Source organism: Ochotona princeps, chromosome 5, assembly GCF_030435755.1.
Source record: "Ochotona princeps isolate mOchPri1 chromosome 5, mOchPri1.hap1, whole genome shotgun sequence".
Taxonomy (NCBI): domain Eukaryota; kingdom Metazoa; phylum Chordata; class Mammalia; order Lagomorpha; family Ochotonidae; genus Ochotona; species Ochotona princeps.
The window spans coordinates 32,069,157-32,091,540 of NC_080836.1; the positions used below are offsets into that span (position 1 = coordinate 32,069,157).

Below are 22,384 nucleotides of genomic sequence, written 5' to 3' on the forward strand. Positions count from 1 at the left end.
GGAATTTCTCCAGGGCAAGGTAGCTGGATTCGAAAGGATTCTGTTTCACCTCTCACAGCTTTGCTCTAACAATTTCAAACTCAGCCACTTCAAAATCTCCCTATCATGCACTTGACTCAAATAAGATCATATTCATCACCTCAGTGAAACTCCATGGTTTTCGAGAAATCCAAACTCCTGAAACGGACTCTGTGGGGCTTATCCACCCTTTGGGACAATTTGCCCATCAACTTCTTTAGCTCCATCACAGGAGATACACTTCTCTCTGGTACTCTCATCTAAAGAACTATCTACTCCACATGCTAGGCATTGGGTTTTGTTTTCCTGTCAGGGGTGGGGTAACAAATGAGACAGGCTGTCATATGATTCAAAATTGAGTGTAGTGGACCCTCTGGAACTGTGTGTTTTCAAATCTGTTTCCTTCAATTACATCTGTCTCAGTTTTCCCTTGGTTAATAAAATGCAGAGGTTTGGCTCTGATTATTTTTGAGTCTATCTGAATGGTTTGTGGAACTGAGAAGTAAATTGTCAGCTTATACACAAGGTGGCACCCTGGGATTCCAACCGGCTCTAGGAAGAGAGATGCTGCTAAAACAGAGCCACAGATACACATTTTTAGTAACCATATGGTATTCCCACTGTGCTGGATGTAAAGGTGGAAGTCAGTGTTTGGCGGTATTTGGCAAGTCACCTTTCTGTGCCGTCTTCATCCCTAAATCTCCAAGAACAGAGCTACCTCTGTAAAGAGCACTGGAAACGTAGAACTGATTCCAGTTGATGGTGATGAATACAGACCCCCACATTCAGATCACATATGGAAAACAAGGACATTTTATTGGTAGGAGGCTCATTCCAGGGAACACAGGGGGGAGGGGTGGAGATGAAGGGCACATACCAACTCAATTAACTTTCAATTGGGTTTACAGAACTAGGGAGCCAATTAGAAAGAACGTGACATTTACAAAACTCTGAAATAGTTGAATAGCAACTGTGTTTACTAGTTTTAAGGTTTCTTTCAAAGAGCAATTTGCCCATTATTTGGAAGCTGTCTGCCCTGACTGTAGTATTGGGAAATGGAAACTGGAATATAATCCTAGTTTCCTTACAGTTACTTGACATTTGTTCTAATTTAGACTACATTCAGACACTGCTTTTTATTTTTTTATATGGTTTGAAAGCTGGTTCTAATTCTTGGGTGTGTATATTTCACATTTGAATTTGGAATTGGTGCTGAACATATTTGAAGTGGATTGATTTAAAAATGATTATACTCAGTGCATTGTACATGGAAATTAAAATAAGCTATTAGACTGAACAACTGCTTGAAACAGATTTTAATAACTACATTTTATACTTTAAAAGTTGAAGATATATTTTCTGTTTCTAACACAATTACACAGGCATTCAACAAGTAGATTATAAAGTTTATGTAAAACAGTATTTATGTACAAATAAGAGCTACTTTCTGAATATGAAACAGAGGTAATTGGGATTTGGGCACTGAATTAGAAGTGAAGAAAACACAGGTCTGGGCTTGGTTGAAAAGAGAATTGTGTTGTTTTCCTCTAACTGGTTTTATTACCAGCTCTACAATCATTGCCTACAGGGCAAGAAGAAAACGGAGATTTGGGGAAGACATTTGTGGCACAGTCACTGTAAAAGAACAAAATTATGACTATAACAAAAAAGAGTCCCTATAGTTGAATTTCAGGGTTCAAAAATTTTTTTCTTTCCACTGTGTTCATTTGTCCTAAAATTCCTACAGGAATTTAGAGAACAAGGTAGGCCATAACAACAGCAAATAGAGGTGACAATGGCTAGGTCAGCAAAATATGTCAAGTCCACACTGGAGTGGAATGGGGTCAGGTATCATTGTATTTCTTTGAGAGTCAGTCAACAAATGCCGTATTCAAAGCTTGCTATATTGTGAGGCATAGGACTTCAGCATAGAGATGAGCAAAGCAGATGCTGCTCCTGCCTTCCTTGGGGCTCCTGCACCTTTGGGCTCTGGGTTATACCCGCAGTGGTTGAGAGGTTTCAGAAATGAACTTTGGATCAGCCGCTGTATTTGAACCTAGAAATTATTAGTAATATTAGCATATCAGTAATGAAACTTGACATTAATAATGCAGTATGAATCAGATGTCTGGGTCTGTTTCCTTACTGGTACAATTAAAACATTTTCTTCATAGTATCATAGAAGGAATTCAGTAGAATTCACTTAAGTGAGCTATGGTAACCAGAACAGGAAGTGCAGGAACTAGATGAAAGCTATCCTTGCTGGGCATCCAGAGAAAAGCCTGGATGATTCATTCCTACAATCGCTGCCTTTTCCCCCCTCTATCAGACTTAAACCCAATGCTAACCCTCTAGCAAGAGCTTCTTTTTCCTCCTTGTGGAGGAGTGGCACTGCCCCAGGGAGTGTAACACTTAGGGTAGAACGCCTGCCTAAGCTGCAGGCAGGTACTGCTTACAAGAAGTGCATCACATCTCCATTGTTTCTCTCAACCAAGTGGTGGTAAAACACTCAACCTCTATGAAACAGTGTTCCAAGCTGTGCTGAGCCAAACTGGCTGGACTATTAGACACCTACCATGAAGTCCCACTCACCACTATGCCCTCAAAGCGAAGGGAGAGAAAAGGGGCAGGAGCAAGGGGAGGAAGAGCGAGTTTCGATGTCTTATAAAAATAAATGTAGCGAGTTTCGATGTCCCATAAAAATGAATGTAGCAGTCAATGTTTTCACTGTTATACTTCAGTAGATCGCTCATGTTTCTCCAACTAGGGTTTTGATGATTGGAAAATGGGACACTAGCTACATGCCTCAAGATTTTGTCAGGAATCCGTAATGCTTGAAGAGTAACCTGGAAATGCTTGGTTAAGAGATTGCGGACTCCAAAGGCTGTCTTTCTGCCTGAGATTTTTATTTAACCTGTTCAAGTTAATGTCTTCATTCTCTGAGGTTTCACGGCAATTTCTGGCTGTAGATGTCATTTGGTACTTAATCACGAACTATCGTGTGTGTCAACTCCTGGGCAGTTTGCAAGTGTTTACACTTTATTCGGTTGACTCGGTGCCCCCCCCCCACCAACTGCTCTTTTATTCAATCGTTTCTGTCGCTTACTCATCACTCGTCTTTCCATCTACCCTAACGTGAAAACTTCATGAGAGCAAGAACCGTCTAGAGTTACCATACACCTGCCACTTTGGAAACATGGGTTGCTTTAGTTAAATGTTCTAAGCTGCACTTTTAAGACCCTTTACCATTTTTTGAAATCGGAGAACTATCTATCATCCACTAAATAACTTAGCTGAAGTTTGAGGGATAGGTTCAAGTTCACTTGTTGCATCCCACAGCTGCATCCAGCGCCCTCACGGCGGCCGGGAGCAGGCGAGGACCAGCGAAGATGCCCTACCTTGGAGAGCTCTTCCGGACAGGTACTGAAGGGCGGATGCAGGGAACAGGGGCTGGGACGCCTAAGAGCTTTTCCGAGGCGGCGAAACAGGGTCAAGGGCTAGGCTTTTCGGAGCCTGCTGAGAGCATCACCCGGGGTTGCGCGGCTGCGAAAGGCAAAGCGCCCATGTACGGGGCGCACAGAGATAACCCTGTACTAGTACAGGCTCCGGTGGTGCCTGTTAGGGGCTCTGGTCGACATCTTCTTTCCGGGCTCACAGACTTGTGCCCGTACGCGCACAATTCGGCGCGGCCGTCTCTGCCGCCCGGCTCCTTCCTCAGGGGCACTGGGCGAGCCGACTGCCGGCCCCGCGGAGGCAGAGACGCACGCTCCGAGGCGCGGGTGAAGTCGCGCACCTGGCACCTGCCACAGCGCGGGAGCGCCGGCCGGCCAGCCAGCCGAGGGGGGCCAGCGCCGCCGCCGCCGCCCCCTCTCCCCGGAGCGGCCCGAGGCCGAGCACGTTCCCGCGGGCCGACGGCGCCGCGGAGAGAGTGGGTGGGCAGGCGAGGGAGGGGAAGGGAGAGGAAGGAGGGAGGGAGAGGGCGAGGCGCGTCCCCGAGGCGGGGGCGCGCTCTCGCGCGGGCTGCCGGGATCGCTCGCCGCCGCTGTGGTAATGTCCGCCATGTTGGCCATGGCGCAGGGAGCGGATCGGGCGGGCGAGCGGCGGATCTAGTGTGTGGAAGCGGCCGCGGGCGGCGGGGGGCTGTTTTCGGGTGGGGTGGGCGCCCATGCTGTGGCCGGGGGCCTTGAGAAGGAGGAGGAGGAGCGGGCCGGCCGCGCTGCACTGAGGAAGGAGGTGGAGGAGGCGGCGGGAGTGCTCTCCCCCCCCCGCCCGCCCCGCCGCCGCCGCCCGGGCTGTTCCTGTGAGGCGGGGAGACAATGAGTAAACTCTCCTTCCGAGCGCGGGCGCTGGACGCCGCCAAACCGCTGCCTATCTACCGCGGCAAGGACATGCCTGATCTCAACGACTGCGTCTCCATCAACCGGGCCGTGCCCCAGATGCCCACCGGGATGGAGAAGGAGGAGGAATCGGTAGGGACTCGAGTGTTTATTACCCCCCCCCTCCTCCCCCCTCCCCTTTGTCAGTCGGGCCTCGCCATTCACAGAGCGCTTTACGCTCGCTGGAGGGCGCCGCTGTCGCTCCAACGCACGGGACCTTACGCTGGCGGAGTAGCGTAAACCCTCTCGGCCGGCGCAGCGCCCGCCCGCGGCCGCCATGTTGTTGCGTCCCAGTGTTGTGATTAGCTCGCAGCGCCGCTTACGCTGCCGTAAGGGGGCCTTGGCGTAAGCGGCGGCCGGGAATGGCGCAGGGGGATGCGCTGGGCGCACTTGGCGTACGGCCTCTGTTTACCTTCAAAAACGTTTTTGTTTGTGCGTGATTTGGGACTAGTTAATAGCTTGGAGCAGGGGAGGTGGGAGGGAAAGTGTCTTTGGCGAGGACAGATATCTGTATCTATCTATATATGTATGTATATTTCCAGTTTTTAAGTTTGGCTTAGCATCGGGTTCTTTTTGAAATGACTTAGGGAAAAGTAAAAGCGCTTTGAAAAACAAACCACTGTTCCCCTTCCACCTCCCGACCCCGGGGAGGTAACCGGGGATGGCGCGGCGGCGTGAGGCGGTGCAGGGCCGGACTGAGCGGGACGGACGCGGGGCGCCAAGCCGGCGGGCTCGGGCGGCATCGCCGAGGCGGCCCCCGCACGCGCGCTTCAGCCCAGGAGAGCCGGGGATGCTCGGAGCCCGCCTGGAGCGAGCTGTGACCCCGAGAGATGGCACTGGAGGAGGATCCTCCCTGTGCAAGTAGAGGATCTAGTGCATCCAGAATGACAGCTGTGCTTTTGACAGTGTCGTGCCTTTTGGCGTAAAGGCTACATTCCCCCCGGCCTGGAGGTTAATTTTTGCCTAAGGTTGTGTTTTCTTCTGGAATGACAAGTGCTTAAGACTCCGGAGTGGTATTACTTGCCTGCAAAGTTCGTAGTAACTGCATCTCAGAATTTCTTCAATGAACCTACGGTCCCGCCTTATTGTCAACCTCGGGTGTGTGTGGATTGGTTCTCATGCTTCGGTGACTGTCAAAAGAAAGCTCCAGATTTTCGTGATTGGCTTTCTCTTTTGACTGTTAAGATTACAGGAAATGCTTTTATGCGTTTGATTGGCTGTTTGAGTTCTGACCTCATTACGCTGTCCTGTCATTACTACTTCCCTCTGTGATTTAATCACATTTCTCTCTTGTGTTTGCACACCTGAAAGTCTACTGAAAGTAGAAAATGAATATGGCTGTGACTTCAGGATGGATATTCACTTTTTAAAATTAAAAAGTAAATGATATTTTAAAAAACTCAACATCTAAATTTAAGGTTTAGAGCTGAATCGTGGGAATTTTATTTTTAAAAATAAATTTTGTTCCTAATTAAGCTTAGTTTTCCATGGGTACAATAACTAAAATGAAAGGATAATATGTTAGTCAATTGAACTCAATTTTAAAAACAAAATTTGGGAATTTCTGTTAGATTTTCTTTCATGGATTTTGGCTCAAAAAGAAAAGCAGCCCCTGAGACTTAACTGGTAGTGTGTAGAATTACTTCTATTATTTCAGAACCAGAGTCAGCTCATCTTCTGGGATGAACAGTTAATCCCTGCAAGGGACATTGCCTTTTTGCAGTCAGTCCTTACACCACTTCTGAGGTTTGTTACATATGTATTATTTTGTTTTAATTTAGGAAGAAAGTTGGAGGATTTTTTTGTGTTTTATTTAAAAATATGCACTTAACAAGCCTTGTCACAATTTGGCCATTAACTTTCAATAAAACTTGTGCTTTTCTCAATTCAACACTTAAGTGCCTGTTTGTCTCAGATCGTCTCAGAAATCTGCTTCTACTGTCCAGTGCTAAGGAAGACAAAATCCAGTTTTGATGGAACTGGAGTTGAAATGGAGGATTCTGCTCGCTGTCCTTTCGGCTTATTTTAATGTTTCAAGTGAAGGTTTCTTTTAAAACCAAAGGAAAACTAATCTTAACCTGGTTTTATAGACATTTCTAGAATGTCTAATTAGATAGATCTTACTTTTCATTTTTCTTCTGAAACATACCACATGCATTGAAATACTTGAGCTCTTGTGATGGCCTTGATAAAACAGTTCTAAGGTGCAGTAAAGCATCATAAATTTCACAAATATTTTTGCACTTCTCTTCAATCATATTTTAGTTCAACTTGCGGTATCTGGGTATTCTGACGCTTCTAAAAGTTTTTCTTTTTTTTTTTTTTTTGACAATCACATAGGTTGGTAATTTTTGCTTGTTGTTTCTGGACCATCCTTTCATGCTTGGTTGACAAAAATCCTTTGAATTCGTTTTGAAGCCTAAGCCTTTGTACTGATTTCATTTTGAAGCCTAAGCCTTTGTGGATGGATCCTGTCCACAATACAATTATGGACCCCTCCCCCATAAAAACTAAAGACTCTTCCTCCATGTAGCTGTTGGACAATAATTAAGACTGTGTAGTCAGTCATTGACTCAATTTTGAGTTATGTTTCACACAAGTGCCTGGTGTTGTCCTTGGTTCCGTTGCTGAGTATCTTAAGCCCTTTTCTTCTGGACACGTCCACATGGCTTACTTGTTCTCTTTCCTTGTTTTCATCGTCATCTTCATAAGGCCTGCTTTGTCTCTGTAGTGCTGCTCAAAGCACTTGGAATATGTCAGATACCATAAACGTTTGTGTTTAGACTGAACCAGAAAAATTATGTCATCCGTGATCCTGTCACCTCTCCACCTTTGATGGAGATAGATCCACCTTTGATGTTTGTAATAATACCTCTCGTTTATTGATAGTTCTTATGCCCACAAGTATCAACGTTTTGAAGTGTAACTTCTGGACAATTAAGTGTAACCTTTTACAACAGAGTTCGATGAGTTTTGATAAAGGTGTATACCCATGGAAACGAAGATACAGAATTTTTCCAAAGCTGGGATAGATCTTGTGTCCTCCTTTGCAATCTCCTCATTGCTAGTTCCAAGCAACTTTTACTGTAAATCAGTTTGTCTTTTCTAGAACCCCGTATAAATTAAATCAGACTTACTCTCTTTTTTTAAACTGTTTTTGTGTTAGCGTGATGCACATTTAAGATTCATCAGTGGTTTAGTGTGTCAATTCTCTTTTTTAAAAAATAAGATTTATTTACTTTTATTAGAAAGTCAGATTTACAAAGAGGAGAAAGGAAGCCCTTCTGTCCACTGGTTCACTCTGGAACTGAAACGATCTGAAGCCAGATGCCTGAAGGCTCTTCCGGTGTCCCAGGCAAGTGCAGCGTCCCAAGACTTTGGGCTGTCCTTGACTGCTTTCTGAGACCGCAGGCAAGGAGGCAGTGAGGCAGGGAGCTGGATGGGAAGTGGAGCAACCAGGACAGGATGGGTGCCCAAAAGGGATCCTGACACATGCAAGGCAATCATATAGCCACTGAGCCGATGTGCCAGGCCCGTCAATTCCTTTTCATTGCTCAGTAACATTCCAGTGTTTTGTCTCTTTTTTTTTAGATTTATTTTATTTTTATTACAAAGTCAGATATACAGAGAAGAGGAGAGAGAGAGGAAGATCTTCCATCCGGTGACTCCCGAAGTGAATGCAACGGCCGATACTGTGCCAGTCCGGAGCCAGGAGCCAGGAACTTCCTCCAGGTCTCCCACATGGGTGCAGGATCCCAAAGCATTGGGCCGGCCTTGACTGCTTTCCCAGGCCACAAGCAGGGAGCTGGATGGGAAGTGGAACTGCAGGGATTAGAACGGCGCCCATATGGGATCCCAAGGCATTCAAGGCCACGGCACCGGGCCTAGTATTCCAGTGTTTTGATATTCTGTATTCATCCATTGTTGGATGTTTAAGTGGTTTTCACAATTTAACTCTATTAACATCCTAATGATATGTTTCTATTTTATAGATGAAGAAACTGATTGGTCTTATTGCTGGTAAAGAGCAAGGCTAAGAGTCAGACTTTTTTTTAATATCACAGAAGCCTGTTCTTGTAAGAGTCTTGCTGTTTTTCAGCATGCTTATGGAACACAGGATTATCATATTAGCTGTTTTATTTCATATAGTTTTTGATAAGTAATACTTTGTGTCATTTTAGGAACTTCAGTCTGAACAGACCATTAAATTATTAAGAAATGTAGTTTTCTTATCACTTAATTCTGACTTTCACACTTGGATTTTTAGAGTCTTTTTGTGATAGATTTATCTTATTTTTGATGATGTTTACATGCTGAAGTGGACCACCAATTAGGGTGAGGTGGGTCAACGAATGGGGGAAAGTGGATGAGACAACTGCCTCCAATCTCCTTTTTCCTTTCTGAATCTGGGGAAAGAAGGAGTGAGGACGGTTCCCAGCAGCCCAACCGCATCAGCGCCTAGGGATGGGGGAACAGCCATCTGATGTCATTGAAGGGTCCGAACGGGGAGCATGTTCCAAGGGTACTCCTCAAGTGGTTTTGATAATTCTGAGATGCTGGTGACTTCGTTGCTCCAAGGTCGAGGAAATCCTTTCAAGTTCCATCGGCAGACATAGTTCACCTTAGGGTCTCTACTCGTCCAGATACTCACGGTCAAAGCTTGGCCAGGAGAGCTGTCCCGTTTGTTCTGCCCTTCATGGTACTAGATGTCATCTGCAGGCCTCAATGAATTGGTTGTCATGTCCCCCACGTGCATCTAGATATGCCATCTGGTTCAGCAGTCTTACCTTTGCTTCTTCCTGTTTTGGCACCATCGTGAATGTTTATGTCATCCGAAGCATATCAGGAATTTGTGGGGAACGATCTTATATATGATTTAGATTTTTTTCCTACTAGAATATAATTTCTGTAAGGATAAAGATCTTCATGTATTTTGTAATTTGCAGGTATTTGGTTGAGTGCATGCTTGATAAATGTTAAATGTACTTGTTTCTTTTTCTATTCTCAGAACTGTTTTTATGTTTGCTCTTTTATTCTGTTTATGTAATTTATATGCCTATCTATGTGTGTATATCCATTAAGACTTTAACAGAGTTTTTAGAAAAACTGAAATCACTAATAATTTTCTGTGATCTATTTGAAAAGCCATCCATAATACCTGATGTAGGTTTGTGTCTGTCTATGACTCATTAGCAGGATTTGGTAAACTCTTCCAAGAATTCTCTGGTTGCTTACTTTGGTACCGTTTATGATTAGATATTAAATGCTTTTTTTTCTGCTGAGTCAGAGACCTTTTTTTTTTTTAAAAAGATGTATTTATTTTTATTGAAAAGTCAGATTTACAGAGAGGAGGAGAGACAGAAAGATCTTCCATCCGCCTGTTAACTCCCAAAGTGACTGCAACGGCCAGAGCTCAGCCAGTCTGAAGCCAGGAGCCAGGAGCTTCCTCTGGGTTTCCTGTGCAAGTGCAGGGTCCTAAAGTGAAGACTTCAGCCACTAGGCTATTGCACCAGGTCCAAGTCAGAGCCCTTTTTAAACAGAGGAATTCTTTTAACACAGAAGCAGGCTGCAGTATTAATCCTTATGTTATTCTTATAGGAATGTTTTTTTTCTCCTTTTCTTTTGTTTCTTTCCTTCTTTCCTCTTTCTTTTTTTTTTTTTTTTTAAGATTTATTTGTTTTTATTTGAGAGGAGAGGAGAGACAGCAAGGTCTTCTATCTTCTGGTGTATTCCCCAAATGGCTGCACCTGCCACAGCTGGTTGATCCCGAGCTGGGAGCCAGGAGCGTCTTCCAGACGTCCCACATAGATTCTGGTACCCGAGAACTTGGATCCTCCTCTGCTGCCTTCCCAGCAGGGAGCTGGATAGGAAATGGAGCATCCAGGACATGAACTGGCACCCAAATGGGATGTAGGCTCTATTTATAATGGAGCATTAGCCCATTCTGTCACCTCACTGGCCCCTTGGGATATTTCTTTATACCAGAATGAACAACTGTTTATGTGATCCAACTTATTTGTAAAGAAAATGACCATGAATCTTTTGAATTGTCATTTTTTCACCTCAGGTATTACCTAATTTCACCCCCCCCCAAATATCTTTTATATTTTTGAAAGCAGAGAGAGGCAAAGGTGCCATTTTCTGGTTCCTCTCCCTCTCCACCCGACGCTGCCCCCTCCTTTCCCCAGTGGCTGCGGCTGCGGGAGAGGGGGGATGGTAGAGGCAAGGATGAGGAAGTTGTGGGGGTAAGAGAGAAAGCCAGGAGCTGGGGATTCAGTCCAGCTTTCTGAAATGGGCAGTAGGAACCCAGTCCTTGAACCATCAGTGCTACCTTGTAGAGTGAACGATAGCCGGAAGCTGAATCAGGAGCTGAGACCAGAACAGAGGACTGATGGCAGTTACTGTGATGTGCTGTGTGGGTATCACCACTGGTATTTCAGTAATTTGAATGATAAGATGGGGAAGAATATATTCAGTCTTAAGACTTAAAAATGTTACTTTTTGCACACAAAAATTTCATGTTTCAAAATAAAGAGGTTCTCAGAAAATATATAAAATGTAGTTTGGTAAATTGTTACTATAAAAATATGATGTATTTCTCTGAACAAAAGTAGAGGACATGTTAGGTATTTAATGCCAAGTGCCATCTAAATTAGATACTGGGAGTCAATGTAAAAGGGTATGTCAAAAACATACATAAGACTATGGCTGAAGGGCCAGGACTAAAAGAAGATAGAGCCTTTGATTTCATGGAACTTATGTGAGTCATTCAGTTATAAAAACATGTGCAGTATGTGGAAAGTTAGCAGAAACTGTTGGGCTAAGTCAACTCGGCAGACATCAAAAGAGTTAAGTGTCATGATTAAGAGGAGAGAGCGCTTACTGGCGTGGACTGGTGTAGTGGTCCTGGCAAGACAAGTAACAACTTGGGCTTTCAGAATTGAGTGACAGGTGTATGCTGAAGTAGGTACTTGATTGAGTAAGGGAATATTTCAAAAACGGTTTTGTGGATGTTAAGACAACCAAAGGAGAGTTCATAGTGTCATGTTTTTGGTACGATCCTTCTTCCTTATTGGAGGAGGATTTCAGGAGGATTTCTTTTGAACACACTTTTTTTTCTTTGTTAACCTGCTATATCTAAAGCTCAAACATTGTTTAAAGCATAAAAGGCAGGAAACATTTACAGAATGAATAAATAAAAAATTATGAAGATTGTATTGGAAAAATGGTAGAATTATACTAGATTATAGTTTGGAATGTTAGGTCCAGGAGTTTTGAGTAATGTAGAAGAAATACCATTTAGATAGGAGTGTGGTGTCTCTGTTCCCAGACAGTATGGTTCTTTCAACAATCGTCCAGTTTAATTTGGGAGGTTGCCTCCTTGTTTATTACTACCATCACAGCTGACATATATTGATCTGTTTTGGTGTATTACGTATGTGCCAGGAATTTTGTTAAATGTTCTAGGAAGACTGAAATTTTACGGGAGTATAAACAAGGACTAAAAGCAGTGAGATGTCACAAGCTGTTTAAATTATGGAATTATGATTCCTTATGAAGGAATATACTATTGTAGCAATGTGGGGAAAATCTGTCAGGGGGGGATAGGAGTTTTGGGGAAGGAATCCCAGTCTCTACGAAGTTGTACCATAAAATTCAAAAATTCAATACAAATATTTAACAAAAAAGATGTTTCTTTCATTTTTTGCAGCATTTTGTAGTCTATATTAACTGCCACACCAAAACATGTATGGTATTTGTCTTTTGGGACTGGCTTATTTAACTAAGCATTGTGTCCAGTGTCCACAATTTTCTGTTGTATCCACTTTGTTGCAAAAGGTGCGATTCCATTTTTAAAAATTCTGGTTGAGTAGTAGTCCACTGTTTATATCCCACATTTTCTTTATCCAGTCATTAGTTGATGACATCTGGGTTTGTTTGGATCTTAACTATTGTGAAGTGAGTTGCAATATGTACAGGGATACAGAATACTCTTTCATATACTGACTTCATTTCATTTGGGTGAATTCCCAGAAGTCGAATGGCAGAGTCATGTTGATCTATTTTCAGATTTCTGAGGAATCTCTCCATACTGTATTCCATCATGGTTGTACTAGTTTACATTCCCATCAATATTGTATTAGGGTACCTTCTTCCCCACATCCTCATGAGTGTTTGTTGTTTTGGTTTTTGGATGATTGCCAGTCTAATTGGAGTAAGATGAAGCATTGTGATCTTTTTCTTTAAAGATTGATTTATTTTTATTGCAACATCAGATATACAGTGAGGAGGAGAGACAGAGAGGAAGATCTTTCGTCCAATGATTCACTCCCCAAGCGGCCGCAAGGGCTGGAGCTGTGCCAATCTGAAGTCAGGAGCCAGGAACCTCTTTCAGGTCTCCCATGTGGGTGCAGGATCCCAAGTCTTTGGGCCATCCTCAACTGCTTTCCCAGGCCACAAGCAGGGAGCTGGATGGGAAGTGGGGCTGCTGGGATTAGAACCGGCGCCCATAGGGATCCTGGCACATTCAAGGCGAGGACTTCAGCTGCTAGGCCACTGCTCCAGGCCCAAAGCATTGTGATTTTTGCTTGCATTTTTCTGATGGCTGGTGGTTCCAAGTATATTTTCATGTATCTGGCCACTTGAGTTTCATCCTTTGATAAGTACCTGTTCATATCCTTGCCCATTTCTTAACTGAATCGCGTTGTTGTAGAATTTCTTAAATTCTTTGTAGTTCCTCATATTAATTTGTTATCAGTTGCATGTTTTTCTCCCATTCTGTTGGTTTTCTCTTCACTTTGTTGAATGTTGCCTTTGCAGTACAGAAGCTTGGTGTGATGTAATCCCATTTGTCTGGTCTTGCTTTTATTGCCTCTGCTCCTGTGGTATTTCCCAAGAAGTCTTTTGCTTATGCCAATGCTTTACAGTTTCCCTAATGTTTTCCTCCAGCAGTTTGATAGAATTTGGTTGTAAATTTAGGTTCTTGAACCATTTTCAGTTGATATTTTTGTGCGAAGCGTAAGGTACAGGTCTTAAAACAATTTTCTCAGCATCACTTGTTGAAAAACTGTCCTTTCTCCAGAGATTGGTTTTAGTGCATTTATCAAAGATTAGTTGTTTGTAGATTTATACTTTAATCTTGGGGATTTCTGATGTGTTCCATTGATCTACATGTGTATTTTTGTCAGTGTCAGGCTGTTGTGATTATATTGGCCCTGTAGTTTGTCTTGAAATCTGTTTTGATGCCCTTGGCTTTGTTTTGTTAAGATTGCTCTAGCTATTCAGGGTCTTTCGCATTTCCAAATGAATTCTGTCACCATTTTTTGCTAGATCTGATAAGAATGTTGCAAGCATGTTGGTTGGGATTGCATTGATTATATGAATTGCCTTGAACAATACAGGTATTTTGATATTACTTATTTAATTTAAAAATACGGATTTTTTTTCTTTTGGGGGGAGTGCTTTCTGATTCTTTAATGTTTTGTAATTACCATTGTAGGGATCTTTCACATTCCTTAGTTAAATTTATTCCAGAGTATTTAAAGTTTTTTGAGATCATAGTGAATGGTATGGATCTTACACTTTTTTTTTTCTGAGCCATAACATTGTTTATGCATACGAAGGTTACCGGGTTTTGCCTGTTGATTTTATATCCTGCAGCTTTACCAAACTTTCTTTTGAGTTATAGTATTCTAATACTGGAGTCTTTAGGTTCCCCTTTGTACAAGATCATGTCATCTGCAAACGTGAATAATTTGAGATCCTCCTTTTTAATTTGTATCCCTGTGATTTCTTTTTCTTGCCACATGGCTCTGGATAAAACTTCTAGAATTATATTGAATGGCATTGTTGAAAGTGAACATTTGTTTTGCTTTTAGTTCATACCACTTGAGTTTAATTTCCTCATGCCTCATGCTTCTCACTTATGGAAGGAATGTGTTAAGGAGTGTGTGTGTGTGTGTGTGTGTGTGTTTATTCATCTGAGAGAGAGAGAATGCTGAGAGAACTGAGTACCATAAGGAAAGTATCTTACCTTTGCTGTATTCACTAGTGCTGGCCAGGATGATTTGTGATAAGGCATTCACCTGACCACATAGCCATTAGGATTGTATTTATTTTGGTTATTCAGCAGAATCGGAGTAAAAAGATGTTAATGCATAGAGGACAACATGCTAAAGACTAATAGGAAAAAACTCCAGGAGCCCAGTATAGATAGCAGAAGGTCTATCTCGATTATTTGGTTTTAATCTTATGCTGATCCTTGATTATTTGCCTTGTCTATAATTTTTAATGGAGCAGAACCTGAAATTTACCTACCCCATCATTCGAGATTGTTGTGTGTGGGATTAATACCGGTCAACATGGCAGTCATTTCCAGATTCTCTGTAGTACCATTACCTTGTGTCTGTTACCCGTTAGGCTGCTCTTTCACTGGCAGCAAGTATTGCTGTGAAATTCCCAGAATGCAGAGTAGAAGAGTCAGCCTGTTTGGCTAACTCACTAGTTTATGTTTTTGGTTCTTGAATGCTTTTTTTGTTTTGTTTTGTTTAAACTTTGGTGAGTAAAGGACCTGAGAAATCAAGCAACAGTCTGTTTTGCTGCTTATTTGATGAAGTTGGTGGAGTTTTGAAATTTTGTCTAAGGGTCAAATCTTGGGCTTCTGCCATTTTCCCAGTGGGCAAGGTAAATTATTTGGGTTCATTTACTCCTATTTCTTATCTGTTTCATGAGAAGCATTTCAAAAGGTGCTTTCAGAGATTTAAATAACTTAAAAACCTTGCCAGTGCCTTACACAGACAATTGCTATTTTTTATTATTAGTCATAATTCTCTTATAATGGATAACATATACGGAGTTGGAAAAAAAGTATTCTAAGATATAGTTCACAGGTTTTTTCCTGCCAGTTTTCTCCAGCCAATATTTTTAGCTGTCAAACTACACATTTTTTTTCCTTCCTTCTGTTTTCTGAAAGAGCAGTTAATCAATTAAAGACTGAAAACTAGTGGCTAAGAAACGAAATCTTTGGCCAATCCTGAGAATAATAATTGGATCCTGACTAATTGATAATTGAATATTGTATTTGTTTTACAGAGTTCTTTTCTTTCTAAGATTAGACATGTTAGTCATGGGAAGGACATAGATTTTAGTGATAAAAATCTGTTTAGTGGGTGGTACTGGAGAAGTGATTGGAAAAGGAGATTTAATTTATCAATGAACTCTGGAGTGAGCACTTAGCTTTGAAAGCTTTGCAAAGTATGGTACTGACGAGAATGTAGTTATTATGTCATTTAATTGATTCTTGAGATGTTTGTCAACTGGGGCAAAATTAGCATCCTGTTTGTAGTAGTTTGTCAGTGACAGTATCAGGTAAAATAGGCAGTTTATTTGATTTGTCACCTGCCCATTTTTAGTAGCATTCCTGTTGTGATAGTGCAAAAATGCTTCCTTTCTTAATTAAAATGGGAGCTGTTTACTCTTAAAGTTTTTTTTTCAAGTTTATTTATCTGAAAAAAAAAAAAACAGGTCTAAAGAGAGAAAGAGAGAGCAAGAGAGAGAAATAGGTGGTAGATGGCCGAATCCAAGTAATTGGCCCGTCGTCTGCTGTTTCCCAGGATGCTTTGGCAGAAAACTGGATGGGAAGCAGAGAAAATGCAGATAGTGGCTTAACCCATTGAGTCAGGACACCTTCCCCAGGGGCCTGTTGTTCCTCAACACTGTGTGTATGTGTGTATCCTGCAGTCTTTAGAGGGTTTAGTGAAACTTCTCAGAATGATTCACATATATGAAATAAAAATCAGATGAGCTAATTATTGGGGTGGTTATTAGCATGGGCTTCGTGATACTGTGGATAAGGCTGCTTTGTAGGATGACTGCATCTTAGACTGTATCCACAAGTAAGTTTGAGGATTCAAGTCTGTCTCTGCATCCAGCGTAGCTTCCTGTTAAAGCACTTAGGAGATAGTGGATGTTGCTTTGTACTTGGTGAAGTAGCTGATATCTTTCTTGTACTCTGCAAGTGAGCAATGTATGGTCTTCAGTTAGCTTCTGAATCTGGAGTCATAAAATCAGTCAATTCTGATTTTTAATTTATTCTCTTTAAAATCTCTAAGAAATTGGGAATTGACAGGTTGTAGCTGTCTGTTGTGTTGTTTTGCGTTTGGATAGCCAACTTTAATCTGTAATTCCTGTGTTGAAATTGGGTTATCAATAAAGCCTTGAATTGTGCATAGGAATTTTTGTTTATTTTATATATCTAATATATATTATATACATAATATATATAATGTAAACAAAGTCAGATTAACTGTTAAGAAATTTGTCATTTAGTTTCACCAGTACTCATTTATAGCCTCAAGTAGTAACTTAAAGGGGAAGAGCAACCACAAGGTTCTGTTCTGAAGACAGCTGTCTAATTTTGGGTGTTATGGTGGCAAGCCAGATATCCACACAGACTTCACTTTCTGTCCTGCACTATTGTTTCTGATTTTAATTAATGATGGCTCCATGAACATAGGGATTATGTCAGTGTTTCTTTATTTTCCCTGTCATCTGATGTAGGGAAGGGTGTATGGTAGCTGCTCACTAAATATTTGTAGGCTGAGTGAGCAATACCTGCTATATGCTTTAGAGAGCAACTTCTAGTCCATAGAAGAATGAATTAAACAGAGCAAACTTCATATGAAGTGTAACGTAGTAAGTAATGTGGAAATCATAATGCTGTGAAATTTATGTTGTAATGGACATGAGTTGAACCAGAGTATATATGAATTCAGGGAATACTGTAATATGGTGCTGAATTAGTTTTTCCAATTTGGCCCTAACATGATTTCTGTATACCACAATGTCATGAGTTTTTAGAGCCATCTCATTACTTTCACAGCCAGAAGGGTGTAGTACCCAGTTAGATAATTGAAATCTTTAAAAAATTTAATGTACATTTGTCTTTCTGGACAGGCAAAATTATATTATAAACAGTGCCTGTTAAGAGTTCTGAGAAGAAACTCTCTTGGAAGATGGCCTGAAAAACAGTGTTGCTAGAGTTTTATGCAAACTGTATGTAGATTTTTGCTTACTTTATAATACAGGGGGCATTTTCCATGTATTTAGCAGGTACTTTGAAGACGGTTGTCTATAGTAGGTCAGTAGCAACTCAGCCCCATCAGTGGAATTCATCAGGCTTTCAAAATATCACTAAAAAAAAAAATCAGAAAAGATTTAGGTCAGGGTTTTTAAACGTTAGCGTGCATCAGACTCAGCCTTGGAGAGCTTGTTTAAAACACAGGTCACTGGGCCTGCAGGTGTCATTCAGCAGGTCCTAGTTTTCAGTGCTCAGATGATGGTGATACCTCTTGTCTAGGGACTTAACTTTGAAAACTGCCAATTTAAGAAGTAGAGTAATGATTCTTGGCCATACATCAGAATATCTGGGATGCTTTTATTTAGTATAGATGTAGGCATTATCCTGTTATACCAACCACATTACAATTTATGGGTCATTTTAATTCAGTAGGACTGATTTGTCTAGGTAGAATAAAAGGATTGGCGTATGTGCCCATACTTTGTGTTTTTACCATTTTACTCATCCTTTGTGGGTTTCTTTCCTTGTGCTCTTGATTGACTTTAAGATTTTTTTTTTACTGTAACTTATGTGTGTATATGCATAAACAAAGTGCATATTGAGATACTCCCACACATACAAGACAGTCATTTTGCACTATCTGAGGTAGTTATGGTCTGTGAAGTCACCATGGGCACAGAATTGCTAAGGCACTGCTCCTGGGGGACATACAGAGTTTGATTCCTGTGAGCCTCTGGTCCCAACAGTTTGTTCAGCTGATTAATGCATTACTTTATGTGTGTTTCTGTTTAAAAATAACATGTTGTTGATTCATTGACATTGAACTCAGAGCCAGTAGCACTGAAACTCATGTCTGAATGAGGCTTATGTAACATTTTCTCTGACAAATGACAGTCTTTTTGTACATTGGAACACTTCACTGCACTTCACTGTGTTTGATGGTCCCTATCAACAGCGAAATCACAACACGAAAGGCACAAAAATAGGAAAACATGAGATAGAATGCGAAGAGGCTTCTTGTTTACAGTTAATACCACTGAAATAAGAAATCAGAATATAACCCTAATTTCACCTCTGCTGGAAACAAGTGATTACATTTTTAAAACTTTTTTTCCTGTATTATGCGTGTCTGTAAGTAGCCACAAAGATGCTGCTTGTATTAATTTTTTTGGTGTCAAAAAATAAAATTTAACAAGTGAATTTTTAGATAAAATTTAACAAGGTGAATTTTCAGATAATGAAGATCACACAATTTTCCCATTTTAGTTCTATTTTGTTCAAAGTAATTTTGGTCATAAGCTACTGCATTGGTTTCATGATTCACTAATGGTCCAACCCACATTTTGAAAGACACTAATTTAGCACCATAGGTTATATGCTTATTTGCTACTAGTATGTGGTAAGTTACATTAAACAATGTGATGTGTGTGTATGCTTATCCCTCATTCATTTATTAATATGTAGAATTTAATCTTTTTTTAAAAAGATTTATTTATTTCACTACAAAGTCAGATATACAGAGAGGAGGAGAGACAGAGAGGAAGATCCTCCATCTGATGACTCACTCCCCAAGTGAACGCAACGGCCGATCCGAAGCCGGGAACCTCCTCCTGGTCTCCCACATGGGTGCAGGGTCCCAAAGCCTTGAGCCGTCCTCTACTGCTTTTCCCAGGCCACAAGCAGGGAGCTGGATGGGAAGTGGAGCCGCCTGGATTAGAACCGGCGCCCATATGGGATCTCGGGGTGTTCAAAGCAAGGACCTTAGCCGCTAGGCCACGCCACCGGGCCCATAGAATTTAATCTTACTGAGGAGCTAGAGTTTTTTTTTTTTTAATTATTTATTATTTTTACTTCATTAATTACATTGTATTATGTGAGGAGCTAGAGTTTTTAAGATAGAGCATCAGACTTGTCTTGGGTGGATTGTACAGTATGGTGGTGATGTCAGAAGACTAGAGACAAAAAGCTAGTTACAAGTACACTGGCAGTGTGATTTCTATCTATATGTTTTCCACACATTTATGACAGTAAAAACAATTCGGATATCTTGTAGGTTGATGAATTTCTTTCAAGTTCTCTTTTTGTGTCAGGGCTTTTAAAATTTTTATTGGAAAGTCAGATAAAAAGAGAGGGGGAGAGACAGAGAGGAAGATCTTCTGTACATTGATTCACTCCCCAAGTGACTGCAGCAGCTGGAGCTGCGCCGATCCAAAGCCAGGAGCTTCTTCCAGGTTTCCCACGTGGGTGCAGGTTCTTAAGGCTCTGGGCTATCCTCGACTGCCTTCTCAGGCCACAAGCAGAGAGCTGGATGGGAAGTGGGGCTGTGGGGTTAGAACTGGTGCCCCTATGGGATCCTGGTGTGTACAAGGCGAGGACTTTAGTCTCTCCCACACCGAGCCTGTGTCAGGGTTCCTTAACTGAGGTCTCTGATTTCTAGGAAGGCTTAATTGGGTGTTTAAAGTTTTAGTTTCAGTTTACTGGTGGATAAAGAAGTTTTCCTTACTGAATTTTATTTTTTTTTCCCACATGTGGAAAACTGCAGGGAAAAATATGATAACTTGATCAAGGAGGGGCTCACCTTAACTTGAATTCACAACCCAGCAACATTTTTAAATTAAGAACTAAAATATCAATATGGGATTCATTAGATTAAGTAGTGAAAATGTACGTTAGACCAACATCCAGTTACAGCAACAACATATTAGAACTGATGTTTTTTTTTTTGTTTGTTTTTTTAGAACTGATGTTGAGCCTACAGGAGTATTAGTGAGTATACCTATACTAAAAAAAAAAAAAAAACTTTATGTGAAAGGCAGAGTTACAGAGAAAAGGCAAGACAGAGTAAGAGATCTTCTATTTCTTTTTCTTCTCCCTGTATCTGGGGAATGGTGGGAGATAAGTGGAGAAGCCACACCCAGCCTCTCAACCATATCAGTACTCGGGGATGGACAAACAGCCACTCTGTGCCATCCCAGGGTTCCCAGTGTGGAACATGCTTCAAGGTTTCTGCTCAAATGAAATGCTGTTGGTCTCACCCATCCAAGGATGAGGAAATCCAATGTCCATTGGCTGACATAGTCCACCGTAGAGTCTTGATTTAACCAGATATTTGCTGTCAGTGCTTGACTGGGGTAGTTGACCAATTTGTTCTGCCCTCCTTCCTCTGCTATGGTACCACATGTCCTCTGCAGGCTCCAGTGGACTGCCATATCCTCCATGTGCATCTGGTCATGCCGTCTACCTACTCCATCTAAGTCCCTGAGGAGGCCGAATTCTGACGCATGCATTTCACAGTCAGACCACAGATCCTGACATTCTCCGCATGAGCAGTTCAGTTGGGAGGATTCCCAAAGAAACCTGTGTGAAGTGATTCCCACACCTGACTCATGTGTGCTTGCAAGTACAGGGATGGCTCAGTTCATCACCCCGCCAGCCTACGCACACACTGGTAGTTGAAGTTACTGTGTCAGTTCTGTCTCCAACCCTGTCTCTTACATATAACAGTGGATGCTGTGGCCCGGCCCAACCCTGCCCACCACACACTCAGCCCTCACATACACCAGTGGGAGCTGCAGCCTAGTTAGACCCACCCCCCAGTCTGGTTCCTATGCTTGCCAGTATGTGCAGGAGACAGGTCCAGTCTATCTCATATGCTGTTCAGCTCTCATACATGTCAATGAGGTTGAAGCCTAGCTCAATGCAACCAACTGTACTATCTAGCCCACACTCATGCTGGGGGTTGTCACCACCTATCTAGCCAGGCCCACCCTCAGCCCATTTTCTGTACTGTGCCCACTCCCAGTCCCAGATCTTGTACTCTCCAGGTAGTTCTGCAGTCTGACTTGACAGGATTTGCCCTCAGTCCCAGCACTTAGCCATCTGGTGCTGTCGCGAAGCCTAGCCAGCCTGCACTTACTCTGGCTTGCACATGCAATGGGTATAATCAGCCCAGCCTGGCTCTCCCCAACCCAGTTCAAATGCAGGCCAACAGGTGTTGTAACTCTCTCCAGCCTGGTTTGCCCCCAATCCCAGCTATCACACTCACCAGTGGAAGCAGTGGCTCAGCAAGGATGCCCCCCACAGCTCCCCTACCAGGCTCATACCTGCTTTCTCCCCTCCTTCTCCTTTAGGGGTTTCACATATACTGGAGGGTGCTGCAGCCCACTCTGACGTGGCCCGCCTCACTTTGGCATTTACCACCGGGTACTGTAGCAAATCCCAGCCCACCCAGTCCCAACCCTAATGTGAACTGGCTGGTGTTGCAACCTGACCCAGCCTGTCCTGTACCCCATCCTGGTTCTCAAATCTGTCAGTGGATTTTATGAACTGTCCCACCCTGGCCTGCTCCCAGACCTTACCCACATATATGCCAGCTGGTACTGTAACCTGGCTTGGTCTGGGCTGTTCCCTGCCTTGGTTCTTGCACTCACATACAGGGACTGCATCCTGATAGAGGAGTTCCCTAACCTCCTCTCTCAGGTCTCTTCCCCATGGCAGATCTTGCGCCCACCATGGTGCTTGGCCCAGACTTAGTCTACCTCCTGTCCTGGTAGTAACAGTGGCCTTTCCCAACTGGCCCACACACATTCCAGTTCTTACTGGTGGGTGCTATGTAGCCCAGCCACATCTGGTCCACGCCCAGACCCAGCTCTCAGGTGATTCAGTAGGTACCAATTCTTAGCCCAGACTGCCCTACACTGTCCTTGGTTCTCATGAGCACCAGCAGGTGCTGGAGTCTAGCCCAGTCTGACAAATCTCAGACCCAGTCCATCCCCATCCTAAGGAACACTGCAATCGTGTCCAGCCCAGATTGCCACACCCATTCTGGCTCTTGCACTCACCGGTGGAAACCACAACCCAGCTGTGGTGTCCTCTTAACTCCCCAACTTAGCAACCTGATACTCTGGAGCCT

The 22,384-nt window shown here is 42.5% G+C and overlaps 1 protein-coding gene across 2 annotated transcripts in view; it reads left to right on the forward strand.

Annotated features, from left to right (window-relative positions):
- Nucleotides 1-4,048: 4,048 nt before the first annotated feature.
- Nucleotides 4,049-22,384, forward strand: part of EPC2 (enhancer of polycomb homolog 2) — a 104,811-nt gene continuing 86,475 nt past the window's right edge. The window contains exon 1 of one of the 2 annotated variants that reach the window (XM_058664469.1): nt 4,049-4,487. In XM_058664469.1, the coding sequence (XP_058520452.1) occupies nt 4,335-4,487 (153 nt within the window). In that variant the 5' untranslated portion in view covers nt 4,049-4,334. The remainder of the gene's footprint in view (nt 4,488-22,384) is intronic. The other variant, XM_004577174.4, reaches the window with a different exon arrangement.